At 35.2% G+C, this 21,589-nt stretch overlaps 2 protein-coding genes across 3 annotated transcripts in view; one reads left to right on the forward strand and one right to left on the reverse strand.

The window, feature by feature from the left end:
* Positions 1 to 730: 730 nt before the first annotated feature.
* Positions 731 to 5,870, reverse strand: LOC147077251 (uncharacterized). The gene is made up of 5 exons (XM_085940774.1): positions 5,745 to 5,870; positions 5,288 to 5,501; positions 3,303 to 3,459; positions 2,351 to 2,539; positions 731 to 1,002 (listed from the first exon to the last, which is right to left on the reverse strand). The coding sequence occupies exons 2-5, from the start codon at positions 5,490 to 5,492 to the stop codon at positions 828 to 830; spliced, it is 726 nt and encodes a 241-aa protein (XP_085796900.1). The 5' UTR covers positions 5,493 to 5,501; positions 5,745 to 5,870; the 3' UTR covers positions 731 to 827.
* Positions 5,871 to 7,628: 1,758 nt separating this feature from the next.
* Positions 7,629 to 21,589, forward strand: part of LOC147077252 (solute carrier family 25 member 44) — a 30,388-nt gene continuing 16,427 nt past the window's right edge. The window contains exons 1-3 of one of the 2 annotated variants that reach the window (XM_085940764.1): positions 7,629 to 8,605; positions 16,409 to 16,560; positions 19,362 to 19,451. In XM_085940764.1, coding sequence (XP_085796890.1) covers positions 8,506 to 8,605; positions 16,409 to 16,560; positions 19,362 to 19,451 — 342 coding nt within the window. In that variant the 5' untranslated portion in view covers positions 7,629 to 8,505. Of the gene's footprint in view, positions 8,606 to 15,653; positions 16,561 to 19,361; positions 19,452 to 21,589 lie in introns of those variants that run through there. The other variant, XM_085940762.1, reaches the window with a different exon arrangement.

Raw genomic sequence — 21,589 nt, forward strand, 5'->3', positions numbered from 1 at the left:
CACCAAGCAGCCTCTCATGAAGCTGAGAGTGAAGAGGAGACGTTGGACCTGGATCGGCCACGTGATGCCAGAAGAGAACCTCAACCTGGCTTGCCTGTTCTTCAAGCCGACCGATTCCGGCGTCCTGAAAGGCCGCTAAATACTATCTATAGAGTGCAATGACATTAATATGGACGAATCATCTGGGAATAAAAATGACACTCACTTTTTTGTCGGGTCTGCCGAATGGCATAATCTGTTCTAACGCCACTGCAATAAAGGTGATACTTCTATAAACTCCCGATGCTTTAAGTCGGGTCTGCCGAACGGTTCGGTTCGAACGAGTTCGCTCGAATGAACATTGGCACTAGAAACACTATTCTAACGCCACTACAATAAAGGTGATATTGCTATAAATTCCCGATGCGTGATATCACTGATATCGCATAATGGAAATTGCGTGACGTCTACCTATACATGCGAATGCCCAAATTTACTTGCTAGCTACTGTATTGAGTGCGTCGTCCATTAAAAATGTCATTGATAGAGTGTATTTGGCGGAGCTAAGGGATGCTGATTTGACCTGGATCAAAGCAAGAAGACTGGCGAGCGACAGGGATTCTAGGAGACGCCCCGTGGTGTCCATATGCTCCAACTAAAAGGCGGATATGGCCAAAGAAGAAGAAGAATATTGGTGATGAAATGTATGCTATAAACGGGGATGGTAAGATAAAAAAGTTAGGGTATCTGTGTAGTAAAGTGAATTAAAACATTGTATTTGGCAGATAATATAATTGAATAAATAAGTAGGTACCTAGTTGTAGACATGAAGGACAAATAATATTATGTTATAGGAAACAATCAGGTGTGTATGGTCCTCGCCTGGATTTGGCCAGAATCGGCAGAAGTTTCCCGGTGTCTGTCGCCCAGTCGTATGTGCACGGCGTCACCATGGATGCTGCCATGAGACGGCTGGTAATCTTGGCCATTACTTCAATCTTGACTATCAGCTTGTGGAGATGGCTGGAAGATAAAAATGAAAATATGAAAGAATATATAACATTCTGTGAATAAATATTTGAGTTGCCTGGAGTGATAACCTACATATTTCAAAAATAGCATTTCGAGATGATCGCAAAAAACTACCAGAGCACTGTTTTTTGTAATTAGAAAAAAAGTATTAAACACCCTTGAATATTAATGAGTGATGACTCTAGGCCAGTGTTCCGCAACCTTTTCTCACCCATGGCACACCAAAGGTCTTCCCAAAATTCTGCACCACACTACATGTAAAACAATTTATACACCAAAACATGGATCCCACATCCTGAAGGGGGACTCCAGGCCAGGATCTTTGGCGGGCCCCCCTACCTATCGCTAAGGTTAAAGACAGAGTGATACCCTAAAATAGCGTTTTTCAAATGGTGTTCGAGGTAGAATTAATGGTATTAATTGCATGTTTAGCGATTTTTTGTATTTATTAATACATACACTTGAATTATAGTTAGTTGTCGGGTTAAGAATAATATCTAATAAATATTAAATAATTATTATTTGTCGAGTATTGACATAATAATTAGAAATTGTATCTACAATCGCATGTTTTAAAATATTAATCCCTGGCAGAAGTCGGCCCGCGAGATATTCGTTAAAAATACGCCGCCTCCGCCATGCGTTTTTTACCGCATCTCAGAGCCAAACAAGCTGCAATTACCCTACAACCAGCGATGCCGCATCTCCAGCCCACCAAGACGCCATAACTTGTAGCCAACCACGCCGCCATTTGCCTCCAGCCAGCGAACAAAGCGCATCACCTCCAGCCAACCGCGCCGCTTATGTCTACAACCCGCCAAATCGACTAACACCTACAGCATTTCAACATATCATAAACACCTGCCCAGCCTAATTTTAAAAACAATCTTAAGTATATTTTTTCCTATATATGACATTATTTTTTTAAATTATCTAATTATTAATTAACAATATTATGCGCAATAGTTTTAGGCTCTGCGATAGGAGCCTACCATTTTTATACAATTCGATAGACTGGGCGGGGTAACGTGACGTAAATACGAAAAAAATTCACAATTCCGTGAGATAATCGACATTTATTTACATCAAGATAGATGGCACGCTGTGGTATATATTTTTAAATCTTTGCAGATTGTTTTGCAATCTGTATACTACATTCCTACATATACGACATCTGTCGTTGGCAAATAAAATTATTTTTATAGAATACAAAATAATCAAGTGATCATATAAATATGACAATGTGCAATTAAAAAATATTTTTCTTAAGAAGGTAGGCTTTAAATAATCGCCTAGTATGGATTCTTCGCCACTACTGAATAGTATGTCATAAGTATACCTGTCGGATTCATCCTTTCTCACGACCTTGGCGGACGCTTTGGAAGACACCGCCTTGTATCGCGCGGCGGCCTGATGCCAGGACCGCAGAACTGCAGACAATTCTCTCTCCTTCTCCACCTCATTGGTGTCCATCGTGTCGAGGGTTTGCTGAAGGCCAGATAGTTTCAGCAGGAGATCACTGGCAACGCTGTAATTGACATGACATCACGATATTAAATAGGGTAACATTGATATTCACAATCGGAAACCAAACATCTTTCAAAGGTAAATACTGAGAAAGGTGAGGACAGTAAAATATGCATTATACGAGGACCCCCCGTCGTATCACACGTCAAAGTGGGGTGACTCTATTGAGCACACCATGTCTAAAGCATGGAAAACACCCAGTCACTTCTTCTTTTCGAGCCGTTTTCTATTGAAGGTTGGCGACCAACTTGCACCTATCCTTGGACATTCATATCAGACTTCCAAAGCTTCGAACATCGAGCCACTCAAGGAAGTTGCAAAATCATGATAAGGAAATGGCTCACTGGCAAAACATTCAGTACAAGGTGTGTTAATATCTTACAGCTAAGCAAATTTGTACAGAATCATAAAATATAACTCTTAATTATCAATACGGTATGGCCGCGCGGCAAGCGTCGCCCTATAACGCCGTGGGTCCCAGGTTCGAATCCTGGGTTTGGAAAATGCACATATTGTTTTTCAATTTGTGTTTTGAGTATGAACCTAATAAGTTGAGCAAATGGCTAACAACCATTTCTCGTAACAACAGAAATCTGGCTAAACTAGCTCTCCTAGTTATAATACTACCAGAAGTTGGTTCTGGTCTAACTCCCAAAGCGAAGTCAATATAATAGATGTTAGCGAATATGGGTTTTTTTTGAGTTCCACCATATAAATACAAAACACTAGAATATAAAACACAAACTATATGAATTAGTACTGACACCATATCGGCCTGCCGTCTTTCTTGGAAAGCGTTGAGGACGGCGCGCGACGCAGCCATGGTCTTGAGAGCACTACCCCAGCGAAGCCGAGTATCAAGAGCCTTGCATAGTCCCACATGAGCCATGTCCGGTGGCACACCACTTCTCGGTAGGTTATCTACAAAAGAAAGCATTTATGTATATATTAGCTGCCAACGAAATAGCACTACAGTCAAACTCGGTTATTACGATCACGGATATAGCGAGATCGCGGATGTAATGAGGAAACATACGTTGACATTTTAGTTTATGATTTTCTCCATGCATTTATTCACTTTTATAACGAGCTCCTTATCGGATATACCGGGCTAAAATATTGTCAAAAATTTTGTTAATAATGTTAATGTGTCGATCGTTTAAAAACATTTCGACCCTAAGCAATAAAATCCGACCGGACAGGATGCCGCCGGGGCCGGATTTCGTTTATGACACTAATTAAGTGTCTAAGTACCTAATTGGTGTTTTCGCCGACAACATTGAAAAAGTATCCACTCATATGGTTGAAATTCCATGTAAAAATCCAAGGTTTGTGACGTCAGTAGGTACCTACCAGCGTTCATTACAATAAACAACTTCTTTTGTAGTTTTTGAATGCCATGCTTGTTTCGGGGAAAAATTCTAATTGTGTATTTTGGTTTGAATTGCAACTTTTTGTGTTATGTGACCGCTGCAGATGGTGTCAATTAGTTTTTAAAATTCAATTAAGCCCTATTGTAAGCCAAGAAATAATCATACATAATTTTAAATATTTTATAGATAAAACATTCTTTTTTATACATCACTTGGGAAGCTGCCCCTCAGACATTCCCAGGCAAAAACAACTGGTGATTCGTAGGACGTGGGACCTCATGATACGCCTGATTAAGACCTGGTGCAGTGTGGGGTGGGTTGGTTTGGAGGGGTCTATGATTGTGTTGTCCACATGGGAAACTGGGTTACCCTTCGAGAGCCTCGAAGAATGGATACGACCAGCACAGCATTTACCCTTCCCCGGTGCCAGTTTCGAGTACTATACATGTAAAGCTCTCAATAGATTTTGAACTAAAGTTGGCCGTTCTCATGACAATATGGTGAAATGGGGAAGCATTGGACACCTGTTCTTATGCAAGGCATGCCCACTGAAATGTAACTTCAACGAGATCCTACAAAATGAGGAAAACAGAGTTGCTTTTGCCAACTTCTGTAATGACATTTTATAACAGCTGAAGATTCCGGTAGGAACTGAAATCGTATGCTAAAACCGTATAGAAATATTTCTAGCCTCGCTGAGATAATTTTATGAGAACAGTAGAACCTCGATATAACGGACCTTGATGTAACGGACAAAACATGTGAAAATTATTAAAAACATCCTGTCAGTGTTATAGATGTTTAAATCTAAGTGTAACGGTTTTTAAACAATGTTGCATGATAATCACGTCATACATCTCGCACTCAAATTCGAGTCATAATGCCGTCCTGCTCGTAGACTAAACATGGCACTGACGTTTGCAACGCTGGCCGCAAATTCACACAGCTGCACAGCTGTTTAAAACAATCACTGCTGACCTTTTAATTACCACATTTAAATAACACGTTAATTTTATCTAATGGCCAACTGCTCCAACGCCAGTCGTGGTGTTAGCACTAAATGAGTTAACTCGTTTATTCGAAGTGAATGGATGCATTTATTATTCCATTCAGTAGGTTTAAAATGGTTAAAAGTAACGACAGACAGTAACGTCTTATTTTTACTCTGAGAATTGAATCTTTCTTCATGCATAAATTGGTCAAGAAATAATTTCATACGCACTATGAATTAGGAATTTTGAAGGTAGTTTATCTATCGAATCTAACGATTGAAAGTCATCTGGTTGTATTTTTAACACGTTCATTAGTTTATTCTTCTATTGGCAGCTCCAAAAATAAAACAACGATTTACGTTCAGTCGAAACAGTCTAAATTACCTTTTTGTAAACTGGCTGTGACCAAAACAGCCTTCGAGTTGAGTAGTTTTATCTGATTCAGTTTGTCAATGATTATTTTCTCCCAGCGCTCGACACCCTCTTCGAACTGTCCTGCATCAGAGCATGGCACGGCCCCGACTATCACGTTGGCGATGGTCTCTTCGAAATGCTTGCACGACAGGTACAACTCCTTGAAGCCTGACATCTTTAGACCCTGTCGAATGGACAATTTTGATGAAATAACATGAATATAACTTCGCTACATAATATAAAGGGGTTAAATACATTGAATAATGTTTAAATTGTAGAGTTTTTCAACGTTATATCCAGTAGAAACGTTTAATTTGACAATAAAAACAACGAACTGTCACAAGCAACTACGTACTTAGAAACATTAATTAACAACTCACAACAGAACAAAAAAAGAATTAAATGAACAAATATATAAAAAAAATACCTATAAGATTACTTAAATTCAACTTTAGAATTATATTGTTATTGCAAACATGTGTTTAATTCAATTTGAAAATGATAAACATTCACAATGTGACAATGTCAGTTGACAGTTTGAAATTTATATTTTATTCTTTTTTTATATTTTGTTTAATGGCTACTCAGTGTAATCGATAATAAAGAATAATAAATTGTATGTTTAGTTTGATAGATTTCTAGAATAATGTTATAAAACTAGCGCTAAAAATAATACAGAAAATTTGTACAATTTTATTTAATATTTTAATATAAATTTTCTAGTTTTTAAATATATTATAATTATATATAATATATTTTATGAAAGTTTATAGGAATACTTGAAACTAAAGCTAACTTCATTATCGTGTTGGCGGCCATTTCAAATGAATCAGCTGATCGATAATAAATGAAATTAAATTATTTTATTTTGTAAGTTTGTAAATGAATGCATTATGGTAATGTCGTATTCTGTTAAATGATTTAAAAATACATCATATTATAGTAGAATATTTTCATCCAATAATACATATGAATACATTGATCTTTCTTTTGTAGTTTAATCAATGAAGAAACGTCAGAGTCATAAAAAAACTTTCTTGCCATATTAGATAATATGCAACGTCCAAACAAACAATATATTTTGTAAAATGATTAATGAATATAATTTTCTTGGGTAAAAAAAAAGTATGTTTTAGCCGTTGTAAATATAAATCGTTTTTATAATATAACGGTAAGGTAATGGATAATATTCCCGCACATGTGTTTAGATTAAATTCACCCTTGGGTCTTGTAAGTTAATCAAAATGACGAATACTACGATATCCATGGGCAGTGTCCATTAGTGGTGATTAAATTCATCACACTTTGTGTGAGTGTGGAGGAATCTAAAATATCATCGAAACCTGCTTCTTGTATACCTATCGTCCTTTTGACTTCCCCATTTCTGCCATCCATTATCTCGGAAGGATGTGTTGGCATTGTTTTAAGCTTTATCAGCGATGATTATCCTGATAAACATTTCTGACTATGTGATTTCGTATTGGTTCGTGTGGTTTTGTTTCTGTGATTATTTCAATAGTCTATAAACAAAAATCTGGTGATACAATCTCCACTCTGTGGATGCCCATAATATCGATGATCTAACATTGACACCTCGTATCTAACATTCAATACTTTTCATAGGGGGTAGTTAAAATATTATAAGTACAAAACTATTAAATGATAATAAATAAAAACATAAATACGCTTAGTGCAAAAATAATTTAGTTCATTTTTAATATACTTAACGGTATTTTTGTTATTATTTAATACTTAATATCATTTAATAGTTTTTGTATAAGATTTTAACTACCCCCTATCAAAAATATTGAATGTCAGATACGAGGTGTCAATCGATATTATGATATTCTTAGGATCGGATACGGTTTAAAAAATATATAAAATAAAGGGGTCTTGTGACTGGTTCTCCGCCGTCGCCAAGTGTTGCCAACCGAACTATAATTATAGTACATTTTGGTCCGCGTACTATTAAAAAAGTATAGTAAGTACGTCAAAAATACCACAATTTTGAAAAATGGAATTAATTGAATTCGCCGGCTAGTATATTTTTACATTTTCAACACGTCCTATAATTTTTGCCGAAATACTATCATTTCTTGGACCGCGTACTATAATTCGATGACAAAAAGATAGCAGAATTATTAAACAATGGCGACTGACAGCCAAAGACGGCGGACGACCAGTCACAAGCACCAAATAAAGTCTACAAGTGAATAAATGATTTTGGTAATAATCTTAGTAAACGAATCACAAAATATTGTAGCAAACCTATTGCGCAATACATTGCGTCATGTGGACAATCATTACTAGTCAACTAATAGAACTGTCAGGTCAGATGGGGACCTTGATACACTTTGCTATTCTAGGTCGCGATCTTAGAAGTCAAAACCAGGAAATAATGTTTAATTCAACGTTCTTCTCCCGATAACCTGTGCAATATCGTTTCCTCGACTGTTCCCCCCTTTTAAATTTCCCATACACGATTGCGTCATGCCTAAACAGCAGTGCAACGTTCACTTTCCGATGCCACTGCTAACGTAATTCCGTGAAATATCAAAATTCCTGACAAAAACATCAACATAATTCGTCATCCACCGAAGCATAAACAGATAACGCGTCAGTATAACGTGAATAAATGTGAATATGTTACAAATTAACCAGTGTATTGTGTTAAAAATCGAAAATTGGCTTGTGTAATATGTTTTTTTTTTTTTTTGTATTGACATAACCTCAAAGTGCGAATTTTGGCATTGAATATTTCGCACGGTATTTATAAACTCGCGGTGACCTAAATATTCAAAGCTATATGACCAAATCGAGAATTTAATAATAAATTAATAAAAATATAATTAAACCGTTTAATTGTGCTAATGATTTTGATAATATTAAAATAGGGTTTGACAGGTATGACGTCATAATGTGGATTTTCCAGCAGAAGGTTCTTTTGTTTTTGTTCGGCCATCTTTGAAATTGAAAATCGTTTCCCGCGTTCCAAATATGAAATTCGAATTCGTCGCCGAGCTGTCAAAAAATACAAACAGTTCCACCGTGAAAATGGCGGGATTAATCTTCGATTGTGATACTCTCCAGTCATTGTGATAAAATTAGTGTTATTTAGTGTTTAATAATAAATTATCATTTGTAATAATTAATTCGTTTTAAGTATTAAATAAATTGTAATATAAAAAATGGCAGAATCACCGCCCCCCTTGCTGATAAAAACAATCGAATGGGACATGATGGACAAGACGAAATTCTTTCCCTTGTCTATGCTCAGCAGCTTTTCGGGTATAATACTTACCTATTTTTACCTAAATATAATTTTCATCAATATCAAAATTATGCACACTTTTTCATTCATACTTATTGCACATATCGTTTGTTCATTTTTTTTAAATTCATTAAGCCCTGCCTAACCAAACTATAATAGATAAAAAAAATATTATTCTATCTATAAAATATCCAAAGTTATGTATGATTCAGTTGCAAGTATTTTTTTAGCCTTATCTATTATGGCTCGGTTTCGCAGGGTTTAATTGGATTTTAAAAAGTAACAGACACCCTCTACAAATTGTAGTCTTATTTCAATGAAAACAAATACGTATGACTGACAAAGTTTAGTGTGCACTATTTGTGGCAGATCTTAACAGCCTACCTCCACTCTTCGCCACTGGTACGTACATCATAGCGCCTGTACACGTGCATGGATTTACTGGCACTAATAATGTGTAAATAATGTAATAAAAACAAATACGTATGACTAGCAAAGTATAATGTGCACTATTTATGTCGAATCTTAACATCCTACCTCCACCCTTCGCCACTGCAATGAGCAAAGAAACATCTCTCATCTATGACGATGATGTATTTTTATGATGGATTAATCAGTGCATTGCAATCTTGATTTAACTTATCTGAAATCGTAATCATAATCTACCGATTCATTCAAAGATTTCTTGTATCGTAGAAACATTTTATATAATTACTTTCTGTGTTATAACATTAATGATATATTAATAGTTTTAAAATACCAAACTTGGAACAACACAGAGGCTTGAAGCACTGCGGCTGCAATCGTGCTGCTTTAAGTGACGTCCATTATAAGTTTTGGGTAAAACCAAAGCAGAGCACGACTATCCTGGATGACAGACAGAATCAAAAAGCCCTGTTGCTTCTTTCGCACCTCGCGACGTCCGTTGCGGCCGGAAATTCCAACAGCGACATCTCTTATTAATCGCGTCGCTCCATCGACGTTACCATAAATCATCGTCGGGGTTGCCAGAAGTATGAATATTGGTTATGTTCATTTTGAACATAACAATATCCCCGTCCTTGGACTAACATAACTTATAAGTAATAATTGATTTTTTTGACACTTTTTCTCGTAACATACGTCTAATGACTGTATGTAATGTAGTCTATGACGTATGTATGATGTATGTATGTCTAATGACTGTATGTAATGAACGAGTGAATAAAATTAATCAATGAATCATTTGAAAGAGAGATAAAACCTCAAGTATATTTTTGTTAAGAGAAGTTAAACCAGGGAACTCAGAAAAAATGGGAACTGAAATACCTAACAGGTGTGGAGTAACAGACAACCAATCTCGAGTGTGGAAGAATATAGTATATACTTAAACACGTGTAAAGAATATGCTGACAACTTCTCTCAGTTACTGACACCAATTAAATATTGGTGTATTGAACGTTGCAACATACACTATTGCACATCTATAATGCGTGGTTCATTTTCGTAGGCCACTCGCACATTCAAAACCCTGCTTCAAAATTAGTGTATTGGGGTATAGCATATCGGAATTCTATTTATTAATCTGTTCTGTGAGTTAAACATTTTTTTGATCACCATGTCAAACGAAATATCTGAAGTTTGCGTCGAAATACAGTCTTGATAATTTAGCCATTGTTTGTCAATAAATAAAGGCTACAAGACGCTAAAACAGAATATTATGACTCTGTCGAAAGATATATGTGTCGCTGAGTTTCAAAACCCGCTATAACACTTTTTTGAAATAATTAAGATATATATATCGTTGGATTCGTTATTAAAATCTCTACATGAAAATTTTATCGCCTCTTTCAAAAGCCGCTACGATTAACTGTCATTTATGAATCAAAATCAATGTGTCTATCAAATCCCGCTATAACACTACTGAAACATTCAAAAACCTTTTTAGTTCAAAAAGTTTTTATTGATTTTCTCAACATAATGAAAAAGTGTTATAGGGGGTTTTGAAACTCAGCGACACATATAACTTCTTATGTTTATGTTCTTATATATTTGTATAATATTTTATTCTCTGTATTATTATCTGTATTTCTGGCACCCAACTCGAGCAAGTCAGCAGCTACGTCTATCTCGGACAGCTGGTGTCTTAAGCGTAGGGTGTTCAACCAATGTGTGCTACCCATGCTCACGTATAGCTGCGAGACGTGGACCCTCAACACGAGAGATGTCCAAAGGCTAAGAGTCACACAGCGAGGCATGGAGAGGTGCATGTTGGGCATCACGCGAAAGGACCGTAAGAGGAACGAATGGGTTAGGAAGCAGACAAGAGTACGCGATGTAATAGACGTTGCCAAACAGCTGAAATGGAGATGGGCGGGGCACATTGCTCGCCGAAAGGACGGCCGCTGGACAAATGCCGTCATCCAGTGGTACCCAAGGGGTACGAAACGGCCACAGGGTCGCCCTAAAAGCCGCTGGATTGACGAACTGGTAAAGTTCGGCGGAAATACGTGGCAGCGAACGACACAGGACCGAGAGAGTTGGAGAATGCTTGGGGAGGCCTTCATCCAGCAGTGGATTGACCCCGGCTGATGATGATATTTGTTTATTTGTTTATCCAATTTTTAGAGTTTTCTGTGAATATTTCCGTGTTGTATGGATATTTTCAACTTAATTAGTACAATAAAATTTTTGTTTTATTTAAATGAATAAATACAATGCATTTCCACCATGAATTGACAGTTGACACAATAAAAGCTTATCAATCAATGACATTATTAATGGACGACGCACTCAATACAGTAGCTAGCAAGTAAATTCGCGCATTCGCATGTATAGGTAGACGTCACGCAATTTTCATTATGCGATATCACGGATCAGGAATTTATAACAATATGACCTTTATTGTAATGGCGTTAGAGCAGTGTTTCTAATGTCAATGTTCATTTGAGCGAACCCGTTCGAACCGAACCATTCGGCAGACCCAACAAAAAGCATCAGGATTTTATAGCAATATCACCTTTATTGTAATGGCGTTAGAACAGATTATGCCATTCGGCAGACCCGACAATAAAGTGAGTGTCATTTTTTTTTCCAGATGATTCGTCCATATTAATGTCATTGTTATCAATAGTTAAAATAACATTACGACATAAAAAACCTGACGATAATCGCATTTATTTAATCAATATTGCAATGCAAACTTGATATTTCGTTTGCAATTATTTATTACAAAATTGGCGAGGGGTGGAGGTAGACTGTTAAGATTTGACATAAATTTTCAGATGGTTCTGGTTAGTTTTTAAAATTCAATTAAACCCTGAATAAACCAAACCATAATAGTTAAGGTATGAGATGAGCAAAAATAGTCCACACTTTTTCAGTCATAATTATTTGTTTTCGTTGAATTAAGAATACACATTATGGATAGTCTTGGTTAGTGCCTCATTAAACCATTATCGATACAAATATGTTTATATCTATAAAACATCTAAAATTATGTATGGTTAAATGGCATAATTTTAGGTATTTATAGATAAACAAATACTTTTTGATTATTATCTATTCTGGCTTGGATTAGGCAGGGTTTAATTGAATTTTAAAAACTAACAAACACTATCTACACATTATAGTCTTAGTTTAATAAAAACAAATACGTTTGAATGACAAAGTTTTCTATGCGCTATTTATGCCAGTTTAATGTGCACTATTTGTAGCGGAACCTAACAGCCTACCTCCACCCTTCGCTACTGGTGCGTACAGCCTTAATAAATCCAAAATATTTATTAGTGTGTCTTGTGTATTTTTTGGTCGATGCCGAGATAGCAAACGATTCATTTTTTGATTCTCTTACTGGAATTTTTATTTGTTTATATTATCACTAAGCATGTACTTATGACTATGTCGTAACCTTATCTCCTAGATTGCGGCGATAACCACTTAACGATTCATTTCTGAAATACTTATATATATTAACATTTTTTACACAATACATTAAAAGGTTAAGATACCTCAAGAAATGGCCTCGCAATGCATTTGAATACAATATACATTATATCAGTGGCGAAGAGTGGATGTATACTATTAAAATCCAAAATAAATAATGCACGCTAAACTTTGTCAGTCAAACGTAATTGTTTTCATTGAACTAAGACTACAACGTGTAAATAGTGTTTGTTAATTTTTAAAATTCAATTAAACCTTACCTAATCCAAGCCATAGTAGATAATAATCAAAAAATATTCGTTTGTTATGTATGTTTTAATGGTATAATTTTAGATATTTTATAATATGTAAACAAATATTTTTTATTGATTATAATTATAGGTTGGTTTAGGCAAGGCTTAATGAATTAAAAAAAAAAACTAACTAACACCATCTGTAATATGTATTCTTAAGGTTATACCTCAGTTGAGGCATGGTCTTAAAAGATCGTGGCTAGGCATTTAGAAGAAATCTTTATTTAGCTACGTATTTTTTTCGACTTATACGAGGTATAAATGAGAACTCTGCCATTCTGGGCAGTGTTGACCTGTGTATCCTTGATAACTATCTTAGAAATAGAGACCATCAGTTGTTTATTCTCCCAAGGTGCAGAACCAACCTGCCACTGGTAATGCCAATTGGGAGAGCGATAACTATGTTCAATGAAAATGCTTCGGGTGTTGATATATTCCACATACGTGAGAATGAGTTTAGGTGGATGTTGTTTTATAAATTCTTAAAATAGGGTCTGCTCAACTCATCCGGTGTACTTCCTTGTACCTATCTAATTCATCTACTGATATATCTCTTTTTTTATGTAATACTGTTATATTTATATATCTTTGTTTCTAAATGTCATGTTGTGAACGTCTTAAACTTATAATTTGTAATGTCCACAATATGTTAAAAAAATAAATAAATTGAAAATAAATTGAAAAAAATGCCGAACGAAATATAATTTGTCATATAAATCCAAAATGCGTCCATTTAATGTTCTGTTTATTGTTCTATTAGTAACAATAATAATATATTCATTGACATGTTTTCTTTTCAAAGTACATGGGTAACGTTTTTAGTCATCTTTACACGATTTAAGAATTAATACCCCCGTCGCCATCACGAAACAAATTGACGTATTCACATCTCGACGTTCGGTCTCCGAGTGCCAGCGAGTCCAAAATTTCATCGCGCCTATAGTTGAAAATTATTTGCCGTTTCACTGAAGTATCGCCTTAATTCAACGAAACAAATAAGTATGACTGAGAAAGTGTGCAATATTTTTGACCAATCGCCCATAGCATTCTAAAAATATTATGGTTTGGTTGAGGCAGGGTTAAATTTGAATTTTAAAAAGTAACTAACACCATCCGTAAATTGTAGTCTTATTTCAATGAAAAAAAATTTGACAGACAAAATTTAGTGTGCACTATTCTAGCCTACCAGCCTACCTTCACTCTTCGCCCCGGCATTATATTTATTCATCATCACGATTATCAGCCAGCGTTGATCCTTTGTTGGATGAAGGACTCCCCTAGCTCCTTTCACTATTCTTTTTCTTACTTTTACCATGTCCGATCCTACGTAGATCATATTAGCCTCCACACGGTGGAGGTTTTGTATTAACAGATTTTGTTTTTTTACGAGAAATGTATGTTAGCCGCTTACTCAACTTATTAGGTCCATACCCTGACTCATACACAAATTGAAAAACGATATGTGTACTTTGCCAGACCCAGGGTTCGAACCTGGGACCCATGACGCTTAAGCCGCACTGCCATCGTGGATGTGATAAAGTATAGTGTGCCTACCTTTCGCCACTGCATTATATTTATTCATCATTACCATAATCAGTCAGGGTTGATCGACTTCTGGATAAAGGACTCCCTGGCTCCTTTCACTCTACACCAGTGATTTCCAAACTGGGGGGCGCGAAAAGTTTAACACAATAATGTAGTCACAGGTTTGCAGTTTGCAAAGTTTATAAAACAGCAGCTAGTTATAAACTACATAAAAAAACAGTCATAAAAGTTAGGTTATTTGCAAACCTGTATAAAGAATATGAAGACTAATTTTATTATACTTCATTTATATACTATTGTGCATGGCCCCCAAAAGAGGGGGGCTGACAGGGCTCCAGCCTGGGAGCCCGGCATTGCGGTTCGACTAGTTAATTGAGATAAACACACACCACAGATTCGTTCAATTATTTTTAAAAATTCTTTGTTCAATTTTGGTTGAATCGAACTGAAGAACAATATAATACTTTGTCAAGAAAACCTATGCAAGTAGGTACTGCTACCATTCGTGACATCTTATTTATGCGAAATGGAATTTTCTGCATTAAATGCAATGAAATCCATATATCGAGCCCGTTTAGTAGAAAAAAAGCACCTTGTGTAAAAATGTATTTAATGAAATAAAGGGGGAGGCGTAGTGACGTAAAGTTTGGAAACCACTGCTCTACACGATAAAAAATACATAATATATATTCTTTTTCCCAACGGGCCATGAAACTCAATTACAGTAGTGTAATTAATAATAGAAGTGAAACAATCATAAACACCCAGATCGACAAATCACATTAATATATTGTGGCCTCACCGGGTATCGAACACGGAGCCCCCGGATGAAAATCCAGTGCCTTATGTACTGGACTACGAGGGGCCCATTTATGAAGTAAACTGAATGAAATCTGGTGGTACACTTACTGATTGGTCGCGTCAAATCGATTTGGAACCAATGATTTAGCTATAGTCTAAACCAGTGGTTCTCACGTGAAATCTAACTGTGGCCGCACAATTGACATTTACAGTTCTAAGGAAATGTCTGGTTGCCGCACCAAATTTCACTTTTGTTGTGATTGAAAAAATTAAAGCTAAATTTTATTTACTAAAAAAATGGATCAATTTATTTATAGACAAGTCCATTTAATAAAAGACATTTTAGTACATAATATCTATTTATTAAAAATAATGCAAATGGAAATTCCTTAATACTCCCTTTTTCCAATGCGAGCCGCATGGCTGCTTCTAAGTTTACATCTGTTTCGATATTTGTTTTTTATGAAGTGCATTACACTGAATGATCTTTCACAGTATACAGTAGTAGGAAAAATCGACAGTATTAATAAAGCAATTGTTGCCAATTCTTTGAATTCCTTCTTATGATTCTAGGTCAACGTATAACTTTGACCAAAATTTTTCAACCGTGGTATTATTAAAATGGTTTTTAAGTACTCGGTCATGACTCATTTCCAATAACGCATATTTAACGTTAGCTCAGTTAGTTAAATTAAATACTGAAAGTGATGTTGGTGGCCGCAGCAAAATTCTGGTTACATGTAAATTGTACATATGCAGTTCATCGTGGGAAACTTATTCGTGCGCCGTAGTACGTGAAACATGAGTTCGTATAACATTTTATCAAATGACGAGTTCTTCATTGAACATTTCACCGTGGAATACATTTGTACGTGTCTTACAAAATGCGGCGATAGTTTGCAAATAGTACTGTTCCAAGTAGATTAACCCTAACCTAACCTAACCTAGTAAAGACATCTCCACATGTTGTAGCATACGTTCGAATATACTCCACGGTGAAATGTTCAACGAAGAACTATTTCATTTGATTAAATGTTACACGAACTCAAGTTTCACGTACTACGGCGCACGAATAAGTGTCCTGCGTTGAACTGTTTAGGTAAAAATTTCCGGATACGCAAAATTCTATGGTGGCCGTACATGAGAACCACTGGTCTAAACTATCCGCTGTAAACACTTGTTTTCAGTATAGACTATCTTACTTTCATCAAATGAATTGTTTTACATGCTTATATTGTAATCTATTTTCAATTCCAGTGAGATGTCTCCTGTATCCGCTGACGTTGATCAAGACTCAGCTGCAGGTCCAGAGACGGAAGGAGGCCTACACTGGTATGATTGACGCCGCCACGAAGATCAGGAAAAACGAAGGAATGCTCGGACTCTACAGAGGATTCTGGATATCATCGGTCAGTATCAGTGGCAAAGACTGCTTATTTTACGTAATACACAGTCAGGATGCGAGCGACATCTCTTGGTTTAGCGTCCATACTTCCACACTATATAAAAGAATAATAGAGAGTGAGGAGTGTGTGTACAATATGTTATTTTAAACAATCGACCGGGGCAAGTATTAATAAGTCTAAAGTACAGCATGCAGTGGCGAAGACTCCATACTAGGCAATTATTTAAAGCCTACCTTCTTAAGAAAAATATTTTTTTAATTTTATATTGAGATATTAAATAATATAATCACATAATAATATATTAAATATGCCCAACGACATCTATCGTATAATTGTCATAATAATTTTACGATCTTTTCCACTATTTCAATAAGCACCATTTATGGCATGTCTCGAAGGTTTAAAAAAATAAGCGACATCTCGTTTCGCTTTGCATATTGTATGGATTACGTTTGCGTGAATCGAAAACTTTTTTTATATGAAGTTTGTTTCTCATAATTTCAAGACGTCTACGGCGGCCCATATAAATTGGTAAGCTATTTAAGGAGCGCTTGTATTTTACGTAAGTGCACATTTATTCAAAATAATTTATAAGATAATTTAAAAAAATAATTTCTAGGGATTCAATCACATATAAATATTAATTGTTGTTAAAAATAATAAATAATATATCTCGTGATTTTTATTTGTCAGTTAGTTTATTCATAGACTAAGACAATTTATTCAACCAATTATGTAAGTTGAAATCTGATATTGTATCTAAGTCTATGTTTTAAATATAGAAGTATTTTAAAATATCTTGTTTACGGGTTAAATTATAAATTGTTATGGAACAGATTCACAACAACGGATATTTTCAATATATTTTGAGCGTATCTTGCGTTTATATTTAAGAAAATACATAATTCAAATTAATTGTTTAATTTTATACCATCAGTGAGCTTTTGAAATTTCATCAGTTTTTGTGTACCTACCTATTCATCAGTAGTTATGTTGGATTATCTTCTTATTTCCCGTAAATACATCTAACAAGTGTGCTTTCTCCACAGCCTACCTGTTTCCAAAAGTCACCCTTCGCCACTGACAGCATGTATACATGCTCATTTTCTATTGCCGGCATTGCGCGCACGGAATTGTAGATTGTATAAACGTGCTTGTGGGATACATCCGGTTAACCATTAAGTAGGCGGGACTAATTCATTTATTTATGGTCACCATTGCCGACGTATCAAAGATCACGTTTATTGTATCACCTTGTCTCACCTTGGTACCTCCCCATCTCTATCTCCTACCTAAACATATAAAGGGTTATCAAATTAGTAGTATTTTTAAACCGTCATAGCAGCCATTTTTTTGCTGTTTCCCACCAAAATTGACATTTGTGTTCAGTATTGTTAAAATATATTACAATAATAATGAATCTATGTTTCGGGTATTACGTGAAAGTTGTAGTCAAAATAATCGACCTACTGAGCCTAATATTCATAATTTAATTGAAAATTTCGAGTCAAATGGTAATGTTTGCGATGTCCAGAATCAAACCTGTCAAAAACGTAAACGTACTGCTGAAAATATCGATGTTGCGAATCAAATTGTGGATGAAAATCCAGAATAATCAATTACATGTCATTCTCGAGAACTTGGACTTTCTTATGGCACTACATGAAATATTCTTCATGAAGATTTGCATTTGAAGGGGTGTAAAATACAGTTAACACAAGAACTTAAACCGAATGACGGAATTGAGTTTAGAGTAACTTGAAACAGACCCATTATTTCATGAAAAAATGTTCTTCAGCGATGAAGCTCATTTTTGGTTAAATGGCTTCGTAAATAAGCACAATTGTCGCATTTGAAGTAATGAAAACCTACATGTTATTCTTGAAACACCTTTAGCCAGCTCTCACATCAAAACTCGTCTCGCCTACAACGTGTGGAATATGTCGACGAGACGTCATCGTTATTCACAAAACACACATTGCCAAATGGAACTCCTCAGATTGATCGAATGCGACTGTTTCGTTTGAAAAAAACATCTGCTGTTGCAATCGACAAGTTGCATGCTTCTCGGGCTCCGAGTCACTTACAGCCTACTTACTTAGCCAAACACTTACAAATTGGTCATTCCTATATCGGCTTGTCGATCGCCGCATTCCAATGACATTAATATGGACGAATCATCTGGAAAAGAAAATGACACTCACTTTATTGTCGGGTCTGCCGAATGGCATAATCTGTTCTAACGCCATTACAATAAAGGTGATATTGCTATAAATTCCTGATGCTTTTTGTTGGGTCTGCCGACTGGTTCGGTTCGAACGGGTTAGCTCAAATGAACATTGACATTAGAAACACTGCTCCAACGCCATTACAATAAAGGCCATATTGCTATAAATTCCCGATGCGTGATATCGCATAATGGACATTGCGTGACGTCTGCCTATACATGTGAATGCGCGAATTTACTTGCTAGCTACTGTATTGAGTGCGTCGTCCATTAATAATGTCATTGCCGCATTCAAATATCTATACGTTTCAAAGGCTACGCGCGATTATCGCTAGGTAGATATGAGCAGAAGCATAAGACGGTGCAACATGGCATACAGCTCGTGACACAATCAACTTATTGAGATATATCTCTTATTGTATAATCCTATATTATAATATTTACAATTCACACATTTATATACGGATGAAATAGTAAATCAATTCGCACTATTCCGTGTCAATTGCCTTGTGAGTGTTACATACATTAAAAAAAACTGACGTATGTTGATGTATTGTTACAATTTTTTATGTTTCAGCCTCAAATAGTGTCAGGCGTGTTCTACATATCAACGTACGAAGGTGTGCGCCATCTACTCGGACTTCGAGAAGTTAATTCACAAATCAAGGTGACCAATTTACCTTCTCGTAATAGTTTTAATTCACATTATTGTCAATAATAAGAGTTGGGGTCAAGAAATTGTTTGTTTTCCATAGTTGATATAAAATGCTGTTAACTTAAAAATTCAATACAGTTAAACTAGAATTTAATGAATTATTTCGGACGAGGGGGTGTCCGTTAAAACTGAAAGTCTGTTATATAATATAGTAGATTTTCCGAATGGGTATGTTACCCGGTGACGTCAGTGGCGATGGGTGGAGGTAGGCTGTTAAGATCCGATATAATAAGTGCATACTAAACTATGTCAGCGCATCTATTCTATATACACGACTGCGTGAGTGAGATAGACAGTTTGGACAGTTCAGACGGCTAATTTATTGTAATTGTTACAATAAGTGTTACTACTTCGATACTTTCCTACCTTATTTAGCTGCCGTAAAGGCCAAAAGCAGTCTTGTGTATAGAATAGATACGCAGGTATACGTATCTGTTTTCACTGAACTAAGACTACAATTCACAGATGGTTAGTTTTTAAAATTCAATTATACCCTGAGAAAACCAAGCCATAATAGATAATAGTCAAAAAATACTCGTCTATCTATAAAATATCTATAATTACAACATTAAATTACTGCTTGATGTATTTAAAAAACTGACCAACAATTATTGTGTAATATATATTCTTAATCCAACGACAACAAATAAGTATGAATGAAAAAGTGTGCACAATTTTTTCGGATCGCCCAAAGCATACCAAAACTATTATGGTTTGGTTTAGGCAGGGTTTAATTGATTTTTTTTAAAACCAACTCCATATGTCAATTCGAGTGTTTAAAGTCAGACAACGTTATCTACAAAAAAGTGTTTTTGAGATAATGTTATTTTACATTTACGGCTACATGATAGTCAAACAACGTTATGTAAATTTTTTCTAATTTCTTATTAAATCGTCAGTAAAGTTTAACGCTAACTACATAAGTAACCCTTGTTTTCATATTTTTTTTAAAACTATCCCTATAAATTTTAACATCATCATAAGCAAGATAAATGTACAATACACAATAAATTATAAAATATTAACATTAGGTTTTAAATAAACATTTTCCTTGTTGAGTAACAAGAATCTAAAATAACGATTTTTGGCTCTCCTGTAAAGTTGCACTTTTGTAGATAGTGTTGTTTGACACTAAGCCCTCGAATTATAGTCTTAGTTCAATAAAAACGTATGACAAAGTTTAATGTGCACTATTTATTTTGAATCTTAACAGCGTACCTTCACCCTTCGCCACTGGGTGACGTCTCTGGACAAATTGCCCCCCTTAACTTGTTGACCGCGGAGCATTTAATTACTATTTAATTACCACATTAAAATAACATCCACGTGGAAAGGATTAAGCAGAGTTAGAATACTGTCCCGTTTCATTTTTAGTCTCAAAATGTGTACAAAAAATAGGTGCATACGTATTTTACTATCTAGAAGAAAAAAATTGCATACATATCATTTACTGAGGATCAGAGCATTTTTACAAAACGTCTTCTCAAACAGCAGCTGTCTGGGGCACTGCACTGACAACTTTGGAGGCCCCTTGCTATCTCTTTAAATTAAAATGTAGGATCAAGGCCCGAACAAAACTTAACCATAAGTGTGAGTGAGAAAGCATTCGGCACGCTTATATCTCCGCAATATGCTTAAGGCGAAGTCTTCACTGAGCCTTTTTTAAAGAGGCACCTAGCGGAAAAATACGAAGCTTGCAATTTGAGACATTTTTTTGATAATTTACAATTTCAACTGTATTAATGAATAAATATGTATCTGAAAACATTAAAAATAAAAATATTTTTTATTTTAAGTCAAAGACAAACTTACAATTGTAAAAAATGTAATAAAATGTGAATTTGTTCTATCGGTCCGCACCCTATTATTACATATATTTTATGGTCATATTTATTATTAAAATTTAGTTTATTAAGTTTTCTAAGCATCACCTAAGCGATTTTTGACAAATTCATAGTTTTAATATTTTTTATATCTATTTTAAAAAACATCGATTTTTATAAAAAATATAAATGTGTATAACTTGAAATCCTTTTTATTTATATTAATATAAATATTTTATTTATATTTATAAAAATAATTGATTGATT

Source organism: Rhyacophila brunnea, unplaced genomic scaffold, assembly GCF_057557595.1.
Source record: "Rhyacophila brunnea isolate RB1 unplaced genomic scaffold, BYU_Rbru_1.0 scaffold_13, whole genome shotgun sequence".
NCBI lineage: Eukaryota > Metazoa > Arthropoda > Insecta > Trichoptera > Rhyacophilidae > Rhyacophila > Rhyacophila brunnea.